Source organism: Cynara cardunculus, unplaced genomic scaffold (genome assembly GCF_001531365.2).
Source record: "Cynara cardunculus var. scolymus isolate 2C unplaced genomic scaffold, CcrdV1 Un_Scaffold_4789, whole genome shotgun sequence".
NCBI classification, from domain to species: domain Eukaryota; kingdom Viridiplantae; phylum Streptophyta; class Magnoliopsida; order Asterales; family Asteraceae; genus Cynara; species Cynara cardunculus.
In genome coordinates, this window is record NW_020202067.1 from 20,039 (window position 1) to 31,286 (window position 11,248).

The 11,248-nt window shown below is 35.3% G+C and overlaps 1 protein-coding gene across 1 annotated transcript; it reads right to left on the bottom strand.

The window, feature by feature from the left end:
• Positions 1–7,527: 7,527 nt before the first annotated feature.
• On the bottom strand, positions 7,528–10,470 carry LOC112504162 (probable lysophospholipase BODYGUARD 3). Its single transcript, XM_025108112.1, has 4 exons — positions 9,900–10,470; positions 9,477–9,805; positions 9,201–9,400; positions 7,528–8,042 (listed from the first exon to the last, which is right to left on the bottom strand). Exons 1-4 carry the CDS (start codon positions 10,468–10,470, stop codon positions 7,715–7,717), a joined length of 1,428 nt encoding a protein of 475 aa, XP_024963880.1. The 3' UTR covers positions 7,528–7,714.
• Between the last annotated feature and the right edge of the window lie 778 nt (positions 10,471–11,248).

Genomic DNA, 11,248 nt, shown 5'->3' on the forward strand with positions numbered 1-11,248 from the left:
CATCGAAGAAGAATTCTGAACCCTGAAGAAGGGAAATTTGTCAGTAAGGGACTACACCCGACTCTTCATGAAAAACCTAACTTGGTGGGACACGTGGCCCAAACGGAGAAAGATAAGATGAAAGTCTACCTTAAAGGGCTACCTGCAGACATGATGGTAATGGTTAGGAATTCAAGAGCATCCACCCTCAGGGAGGCAATCAAAGAAGCCAAGGTCTTGGAATCAGTTTATGTTATGAGAAAGGAAGAGAAAATGTTGAGTGGTGAGAAGAGGAAGTGGGAAGGGCCCTACGCGCCATCCAACAAGCCAAACCACTTTGGCAACAGCAATCGCGGAGCCCATCCCAATCAAGAGACAAGATGGTGTCCCAAGTGCCGCAACAAACATCACGGCCCATGTAGCATCAATCCTCCCCCCACCAAATGCTTTAAGTGTGGGAAGTCAGGCCACACACGAAACGAGTGTCCAATCAAGGGACCCATATGTTTTGGATGCGGGGAACCGGGCCATTTCAAGAATGATTGCCAAAAGTTGAAAACAGGTGAAAGTCAAGGAAGAAAAGAGGGTGCCCCGAAAGCAACTGGTCGAGCCTTTCAGATGTCGAGAGAAGAAGCTAAGGCGTCGACGGATGTAGTGTCGGGTACGTTCCTTGTTAACTCTGTGCCTGCTCACGTAGTTTTTGATTCGGGTGCTTCATGTTCCTTTATGTCCACTGCATTCTATCGACACTTGCATACACCACCTAGTACATTAGAAGATGCACTAATCATAGAGATAGCGAATGGTAGTCAAGTTTTGGTGCACGAAATTGTTAGAGGTTATGTTTTAGGGATTGAAGGAAAGGAATTTCGGGTGGACCTCGTACCCATGGCTATAGGAGGATTCGATATCATAATCGGGATGGATTGGCTAGTTGAGAACCAAACGGAAATCTTATGCTCTAAAAAGCTGATCCGAATTCCTTTGACGAGCGGGGACGCAATGCTAGCTTATGAAGAAGGAAGGAAAGGGAATGTAGTACTCTTATCCATGGCGAAGCACGTAAGTGCCTAGCTAAGGGATGCTCTTCATTCATTGCGTATGTGTTGGACACCAAGCCAGAGATAAGGAAAATTGAAGATGTGAAGATAGTCAATGAATTCCCCGATGTGTTCCCTGAAGACCTACCCGGATTACCGCCCGATAGGCAAGTGGAGTTCTGGATCGACCTCATTCCGGGAACCGCTCCAATTGCTAGAGCCCCTTATCGTTTGGCGCCATTCGAAATGCGAGTGTTGATGTCCCAATTGCAAGACCTTCTGGAGAAAGGATTTATCAGACCGAGTTCGTCACCGTGGGGAGCTCCAGTCTTATTTGTAAAGAAAAAGGACGGCACCTTGAGAATGTGCATTGACTACAGGAAGCTCAATAAGGCAACCGTGAAGAACAAATACCCTCTTCCTAGGATAGATGACCTTTTTGACCAACTTCAGGGGAAAAGTTGCTTCTCTAAGATCGACCTTCGCTCGGGGTATCACCAAGTTCGAGTAAGAGAAGATGATGTGTCGAAGACAGCATTTAGAACACGTTATGGGCACTATGAGTTCATGGTCATGCCTTTCGGTCTGACGAATGCACCAGCGGTATTTATGGACTTGATGAATCGGGTGTGCCAGCCGTTCCTTCATAAATCAGTAATAGTGTTCATTGACGACATACTCATCTATTCCAAGGATGAGACAAAGCACGAGCAGCACCTTCGAGAAGTTCTCGAAGTGTTAAGAAAAGAGAAATTGTTTGTAAAATTCTCCAAGTGCGACTTTTGGCTGAAGGAGGTCCAATTCTTGGGTCACGTTGTCACTCAAGACGGGGTGAAGGTGGACCCATCCAAGATCGAGGCGATGATGAATTGGGAACCACCAAAGAATCCGTCAGAAATTCGAAGTTTCTTGGGTCTGGCAGGTTATTACAGGAGATTTATCCAAGATTTCTCCAAGGTCGCTTCTTCCTTGACAGCTTTGACTAGGAAGAATGTGAAGTATATCTGGACAGAGAAACAAGAGTATGCTTTTAGAACTCTCCAAAAGAAATTGTGTGAAGCCCCGGTCCTCTCCTTGCCAAAAGGATCTGAAGACTTCGTAGTTTTTAGCGACGCCTAAAAAATAGGATTGGGTTGTGTCTTGATGCAAAAGGGAAAGGTTATAGCATACGCATCCAGGCAACTCAAGGATCAAGAGAAGAATTATCCCACCCACGACTTGGAGCTGGCAGCAGTGGTATTCGCCTTAAAACTTTGGCGACACTACCTCTATGGACCAAGTGCACGCTTTACACTGATCATAAGAGTTTGAAGTACATTTTTGACCAAAAAGAGTTAAACATAAGATAACGTCGTTGGCTTGAGCTGCTCAAAGACTACGATTGTGAATTGCTATTAGGGATGGCAAAAAAACCCGCACCCGATGGGGAATCCGATACTCGTACCCGATTTGACCGGGGAATCCCCGAGTTGACCGGGGACGGGCATGGGGAATCCCCAAATTTAAAAACGGGGATGGGGGGGGATGGGAATACCCTTCGACTCCCCGACCCCGGCCCCGAAATATATATATATATATATATATTTTTTATTTTGATTGAGAAACTTTGTTAAGTTGAATTGTTGGAACTTTTTATGACGTATTTGGCTAACATTACTGTTGATAAGATAGTAAGTTGGTTTTTATTAGTGGGCTAAACTTTATGGTTGATAACTTGTCGTGATAATTCAACTTGGTTTTAHTRAAATTTCTAGCTTTAAACATTTACAAATCAATAAATATAATGCTCTTTATTCAAGCAAAAAATGCAATTTCACATCCGGGSAAAAATCCCCGATTCCCCGTTGGAGATCCCCGATTCCCCGTGGGGATGGGGATGGGGATGGGGATGTAATCACATTCCCCAGCGGGGATGGGGACGGGGACGGGGATGGGGATGGGGAGTGGGGATCGGGGACGGGGATGGGAAGTGCAATCCCCGATGCCCCCGGCCCCGTTGCCATCCCTAGCTATAAACATCAAAACAAATACAATAAAATACTATTTTTGGATCTAATTTGTTTGGTTAAAAAATTGATTATATTATAATTTATATTTTGTTTAAAATTGAGATAAAATTACGAGTTTCTAAACTCGATCCGTTTTTATAGAAAGAGTAATATGAGTTTTTATCATTATTATTTACAAAAAGTGCAAAAACATAATATTAGAATAAATTAAAAGATTTGTACATATTATTAGTCTATATATAATTCTTTAATATTTGTACTGAAAATTTAGAGTTTTCAAATAATAAAACCGAAATGTTTACAGTAATAAAGTAGTATTATTACATTAAAATTGGTTTTATAGGACGCCTAAATTGTATAAGTGTGGTATTAGAATACTTAATAGAACATAGGTTCATAAGACTACACTGAAAAGAGGCACATCTAAAGGCGTTACAATAGGTTTATAGAACGTTTTTAGACGTTTTAACATGTTTTTTAGAACATTTTTAAAATAAAGTATCATGTTGTCTATTTTGGGTTTATAAGACATTTTTTCAAATAATATTATATAAAATTAGTTAATACGACACTTTATTTTAAAAACGTCCTAAAAATTGTTAATATGTCTAAAAGCGTCATATAAACATATCGTAGCAATTCTACATAGGATAATTTTTGTTTTGGTCCTACGATATTAAGTCATATAAAGTACTTTTTCAAGACCAAAATCATATTTGTTGTAGTGTAAACTGTAAAAATAATTTATATTTTCTTGTTAACTAGAATGCAGCGAAATACATCTTGATTTTAATGTTTCATTTTATATTTTGGCTCTATCGATGCTATAATGCGATTTTACATGGTTTTGAGAAAACGAAAATGTTTTTATTTTTGAATAAAATATAAATTTGAAGATGTTATAAGAACTTGAAAAAAATAATCGATATTAGTATCAAATTAACTATTTAAAAATTTTCCTTTTTACGTAATTTTTTTAATTCAATTTTTTATTATAATTTATTGAAGTTTACTAACGAACTAATTTTTTTTTGCTCTAATAAAATAATTTTTTTAAGATAATAATCAAGTATTCTGTTAGAACTCAATAGTTATCCTAATTATATTTTAGATTTTTTATATTTAAAATGATTTTTATCTGCAGTTAGTTACACGAATTCAAACATAGAGCTTTAATAAGAGGTAATAACGCACATTATACTTGTAATCTTGAATTTTACGTAATATGCATCAATAAAAATATTTTATGCATAAAAAATTATTTTTAAAATTTTTTATCAAATATTTTACGATATAGTATAGATAGAGTGGGTTTGGGCCATCCTGACATAAAAGGGCCCATTTGGTTGGCCTGTTATAGATCATAAATGGCTTTTGATCCACAAATACAACTCTATATCAATCCATTCTTAATGATATACACAGTTACACACACACACACATTGTATTTGATATTGATTAATTATATACCCATAAATTTATAAATATTATATAATCCCCTACACAAGTTTATATTACATATAAAATAAAAAACGTCATATAAGAATATTTTACAGGACACAAGTTTAATGGACCAAACTAAAAAACGTCATATCTAAAAGTGTTACAATAAATTTATAGGTAGCTTTTAGGTGTTTTAACAAATTTAGTAAGACATTTATAAAATAAAGTGTCGTACTAACTATTTTATATGACACTATTTGAAAATATCCTATAAACAAAAGTGTCATATAAAAAAATGAGTTTATTAGGACATTATTCAAAAGTGTTATATAAAATAGCTAATAAGACATTTTATTTTAAAAACATCGTAAAAAAACTTGTTAAAACGCTTAAAGCATCCTATAAACTTATTGTGACGTTTAAGATAGAACGCTTTTTGGTTTGGTCTTATAAACTTGTCTCCTGTGAAGTATTATTTTAGGACGCCTTTTTATTTTAGGCGTCCTATAAAATCAATTTTGTTGTAGTGATTACCGATTGAAATGATGTTGTCGAGCATCACTGACGAGTTTACCGTCATCGATGAGCATTCTTCTAGAAGCCGTTTGTTAAACCTGTCCATTGGTAGGGGTGAACAAAGGCGGGTACCCGTCCAAAATTCATGTAACCGGTCCCGAGACCATGACCGGCGGTTCCTGGAATGAAGAAATCGGAACTGGTTATAGCGGTTCATTATATTTGGTAACCGGTTCCGATACCGCGTGACCGGTGTCTAATTTTTTTAAAAAAACTTCATCATTTCATACTATAAAAGAGTATTATTAATCTATTACAAAGTACTAACGTAAAGAAGTAAATACTACAAGCAATGAAAACTAATTGGATACAAACTAAAAACTAAAAATGAAAACCAGAACCGAAACCAGTCCCAATCGGTTTCGTATATTAGGAACTGGAATTGGAACCAATCACATCAGTTTGGGTTCCAAAGACAAATACCAGATTTTGTATTTATAATATGAATATATACACATATCACTACAAAAGAAATAACTTTCACCCACAACAATTTCTGTCAGTGATTATCTACGGATCACCCAGAAAATACTAATGGTTCGATAGAATCCAATGTTTTTCGAGAAAATACTAATAGATCACCCGAAGAATATCTAGGTAATCTGTCACCGATTTGAATTACCCACCCCAACTTGTGTGACGAATCACCCTTCAACGACAAAAATTTCACAGCTAAAAGTCCGTAAGCAAAAGTATTTCATTTGATAGTGTATATACACTATATGTACAACCCAATATGATCTGATACACTATACATACATAGATATACACTAATTGTCGGTCAAAAATTTACTTTATACAAATTTTATTTTCTTCACATTACCAACGAACTTAAAAAATAAAAGATCGTTGGTTTTTCATTGGTAACAAACATTCAGTCATCTACGAACATATACCAAAAAAAGTTAAAAAGCAGTTGTTGGTTTATCTGTAAATTACAACATTCACAATATAATACTAACGGGTTTCATAAAATACAAATCAACATGTATACAATTAAGATTATTAGCAACGACATCTTTTACTATAAAATTGTCTTATCCATCGATACTATCATCTATACCGTTCATATGTCGATATTCCGTTGTTAAATTAAAATTTTAATTATTTAAATATATAAAATCTAAATTAAAAAAAAAATGGTAATTATTAAAAATGTGCTCATTTAACATAAAATCTATTAATAGTAAAATGTGGGTTATATTTCATAAAATTGTACATGAAAATGTGAGAAGTAAAAGCTACTTGAACAAACACCACATGACGAAATAATAGCAAGCAAATTTGGGTACTAAATTTAATGCCACCACCAAATTTGGGTAATTGTTGAATTGCTAATTAATGAGATTGGTGTTGCCATCGGCTACAACTTATTTGCTTGTTGCTATCATCACCAACCCAATTCCATTCCTTTACCCATTCAATTATATATGTTTTCAAAGTACATATAATATAATCTCAGATGAATGGTACGTAAACTCAATTCAGATGATGTTTATACGTGAACCAGAGACAGTAATATGTAAATAATAATTTAAAGGTTCATTAGTGAACAATTTCCTTAAATACTGACTTATATATGTTACTTATCATATAAATGTTTATTGGTCAACTGATAAACCGTTCATAAGTAAGCAAGTAAAATGTGATTGATTTCGGTTTCAAAATGACGAAAAGACATTCTCGGGAACTGAAATCGGTGCATAATAAAAGTTTCTGATCTTTTCCAATTTTACCCTGTTCACAATTGTTCACGACATATATAGAACGCTTTTTCATTTTACTATTATTACAAAAATGTCATTGATGTTTTAGGTCCATAGATTGAATAAATTAATGGTTATGATTGGTTACATAGTTAATATCAGATATACATACATACATATATATATATATATATATATATATATATATATATATTCAAAGAGGGAAGTTTATTGAATAACTTTGAACATTTTAAGAACCCATTAGCCACCATCTTATATGTATTTTTGATGAACAATGTTCACCATAAATATTCGGTGATTTCTAAGTTCCTAAAATATTTAAGGTTCTAAAATGAAATTTGTCCCTATGATTCAAGGCGAATGATCGTATGAGAAGGATAATTTAAATAAAAAACGTAAGAAGAGATCTAAATCTTTGATCACCTTTAATCTAAAACTCATCCATGAATCACACTTGATACAATGATTGATTTGGTGCATCTCATTCTAATGTGCATCTAATTGATGATGCAAATCTTTTCTTATACTTCTCACCTTAACTCTCCTTCTCAGTTTTCACCGAAACTTAACATATGCTCCAAAATGGCATATATATAATGGAAGAAAATTGAATGCAAATCTTGAAGTTAGTTAGTTACATGAAATATGTCAATTAATTGAAGTCGACATTTAAAGCTCAACAAGATTGCAATACATGATAAATTCAAGCGACTTCATAAACTCGTAATCAACATTGAAATCGAACATATTCCATACCATCAGTAAGGTATAAGCGTTCAAGTAATTAATCACCTTTAGTAAAAACGAAAAGTAAGACAGAGGAAAAAAAGAAATAAGCAATAGCTTCGTGAAATCGTACATATATATTACTGTTCTCTAGTATTCATCCATCGTTCTTCTTGATTTTTGATGGATTTGATCGTTCATTTAATCACCCTTTTCAACTCGTTTTAGAATTCCTCCAAATCTCCTCGAGTTCTCTAGCGAAAGCTTCTTGACGTCCCACAACAATGGTGATATGATCTTTCTTTTTGACAACCTTCACGTGGGCCCGTGGGACTTTGGTCTTCACGTTGGCGCTACATTCGACTGGGATGAGTTCATCGTCTTCGCCATGGAAGACATTAACGCTGCAATTCAACTGGTTTTGAACCGTATCCAAATACCCTTCGATCTTGCCGGCGGTCCCACATATGATGTTATGAAGGGTATGCCACGCAGCATTATGTGTATGGCAGCAAAAACCTTTGATCAAGTAGGTCTTAATCCTGCATTAATTATACATAATCACATAAGTCTTAACAACATTTGATCTACCTATGATTAACGTTGTATTAATGAAGAAATTAAGATTGGAGGAGGACACACGTAATTCGATTTCATTAAATGGCCTCATTTTGAGAGTGTGACATTTGTATTTGCAACTTGGTTGTGACGTTTGAATTTAACCAAATATAGACTTGGTTTTCCATGGCTGATCATGACACATCAATATTGTTCATTGTCATCGGTTATTTTTCGATAATATTGTCAGACAGATACTTACATTTACACAGTTTAAAACGTTATATATAACTATATATATATATATATTTGTGTGTGTGTGTCGAATCAAAGAATGATGTATGTCCCAATATGGAATTGTAATTTCGACTTTTCAATAAGCCATTTTTATGATTTGAGATGGTACTAAGATGGCCAGAAAATCAAGCAATTACGGAGTAAGAAATGCGATAGGGTTGGGAGAAAACTGGTTCGTAACTCCGTATCCACGAAATTAAAATACTGAATCAGACAAGAATTGACTATATTTAGAAATCAAATTTCAATTCAGTTTGGTATGGGTTTTTGTTGTTCAAACTTACCATGATGTCTTTTCGGATTTCTAAATTCTTGAAATTACAAAAATTTCGACTTCATATTTAATTCAAAATCGGTTTATACATAAATCAAGATTCGATTAAGTTTCTTTATTTTATTTGTGGTCCAACCAAATGTGACCCGATTGTAAACTAAATGAACAATCTTAGATGGAGGTCATAAATTTAGGGTTTGGTGCATTTAAATTTGTTGTCTAAGTGATCACGACATTGACTAGAATATATAGAATGTAAAATCGTCAAAAAGATTTTTATTTCTATTGTTTTCCATAAAAATAGTTTTAAAAATGTATCCACCGTCAAAATTATCATTCGGAATCAGATTTTATATACTTCCTCTGTTCCAAAACAGATGTCCAAAATAAAAAAACACAGTTTAGAATTATGCAACTGTTACACTTTTTAGTCAAGTAAATGACGAGTTTACCCTTTGATAATAAAAGGTAAACTTTTTTAGTATTATATTTGAAGGGTAGAAAGTAAAGCCAACAAACTAAAATTGAGATATTTAAATTTAGTTTGGAAGAGAAGAAAGAAAATGGTTACCTGTTTCTGGTGATGAGTTTGGTGAGAAATTCCCAGATTCGGTGGTTCTTGCAGATAAGCAAACAAATGGTTCGGCTAACATGTTCATACCAGCAAGCTAACGAAGCTCCGAACGCTATCAATGGCCACACCCGCCGTGGCGCCACCTTCCTCATCATATACTGTGTCGCTTGTTCCCCTTTCGGCGTCGGAAAATATGGCTGCCATTCCCATTATATATGATAAATATATTCATTTATCCATTTTGGGAAATTAGTTGGTTAACAGAATGCTTACCGGAGCTAGCAGGGTGAGAGACTTGACGGAGTTGGGGTATTTGACGGCGAGTGCAAGAGCTAGGATGCAACCGAGAGAATGAGCCACTATGTGGAAAGATTTCACTTTGTGTTCGTCAAGAACCGATCTTTCTATCATGTCTAAATGCTCTTTCATCGTGTAAAGTGAGTCGTGTGGTTTTGGACTTTTTCCGAAACCCAACAGATCTATGGCGAATAATCGATATTTAGATTTGGTTGATCTCGAGAAGTTTGGAAACAATGTTTCTGTCCAGAATGTCGACGATGATATGAACCCATGAATGAATAAGACATCGTCTCCCACATTATCTGTGATTACAGGAATTGATCTTAAAAGGTTGAAGAAGATATATACACATATACATACAGGTATATATATATATATATATATATAGATACAAACCTTTAGGTCCATCGGTGTGGACAAAAAGAGTATCTTGACAAGAGTTTGACCAAGAGTTGCAGGTATCACAGTCGCAATCAGACCACCTAGGAGTTGGATGAGACTTATGAGCACCGATTTTCTCTTGGAGCATTTCGACAATGGTGTTGTTCACCGTGAAAGTTGATCGGACGGTGGACTTATTAATGGAAGTAGTACTAATGACGGTGGTTGTGTCACTGATCTTCCGGCGTTTAAGCTCCTTGACGGTGGTTTTAGAAACCTCCGCCACCAAAGATGGCCTGGTATAGAGGGTATCGGAGATCTCTTCCAGTTGTAACTTGGTGGAAGTAAGACAAACGATCTTCTTGGATTCACCTTTCTCCGACACCAAGATTTTACCACTTCCGGTGATGGCTTCTTTTGGGGAAGAACAGTAACAGGGTTTCCATTCAGCTTCAATGAAGAAATCAATAATTTTATACACATAACAAAGGATCAAATCAAGAACATCAAGAACGGAGAAGATAACAAAACTCAAAACATCATTAACCAACTTCCCGATCATCGTCAGAGCTCCAATCACCCCCATTTTTCCACCGGAAACAAGAGCTTCTTCCCACATCAAAATGGAGTTAGAAAATAAAAGGACAAAGGGGTTTTACGACTCAAAATGGCATCGTGATACAAAAGAAACCAACAGCAAAGCTGGAAGGTTGGAAAATGTGGAAACTAACCCCACCATGCACCACCTTCTTCAATACTCTTGTGGTTTGAGGGGGAAGAGTGTGAGTTTGCTACTTGTATTAAAGGTGTATTTTGTGGACAGGTACTAACAGGTAAGAGATAAATGCATTCATTAAAACAGTTGCTAGAAGAAATTAAAATATATATATATATATATATATATATATATATATATATATATTAGCTACATTTTTAAACATAAGGTTGGTGGTGGTTGAACCTCCAAATGAGCAGCTCCCAGGAAACCATTTTCCCCCCACCTCTCTAAATCTCCAAGGCTATAAATGTAACTTCACATACCATCACAAAACAATCGAACCCAAAGAGGGTTTACCAACACACCATGACTAGAACCCGTGGAACCATTCGATCCCTCCCAATCATTCATCATGAATTAAACAAGAAACCGTAGGCGTGAATCTTGAATTGTTTATTTAATTTCTTGGGATGTAACTTGCATTTTATTTAATTTCTTGGGATGTAACTTGCATATTGGTGGCGTAATTCAAGATTAGAATTTCTAAGTAAAGGGTACCTTAAAAAGTAATCGGTGGTGCGAGTACAATTAATGTGGAGGTGCATTTTCAAATCAGGAGCTATGGATCTTGCGAATTGAATGCACC

Coding starts and splice junctions, on each gene's coding strand:
- LOC112504162 (XM_025108112.1), bottom strand. CDS start 10,470: ATGGGGGTGATTGGAGCTCTGACGATGATCGGGAAGTTGGTTAATGAT. Junction 9,806..9,899: donor CCACACCGATGGACCTAAAG/GTTTGTATCTAT, acceptor CTGTAATCACAG/ATAATGTGGGAGACGATGTC. Junction 9,401..9,476: donor CTCTCACCCTGCTAGCTCCG/GTAAGCATTCTG, acceptor TGGGAATGGCAG/CCATATTTTCCGACGCCGAA.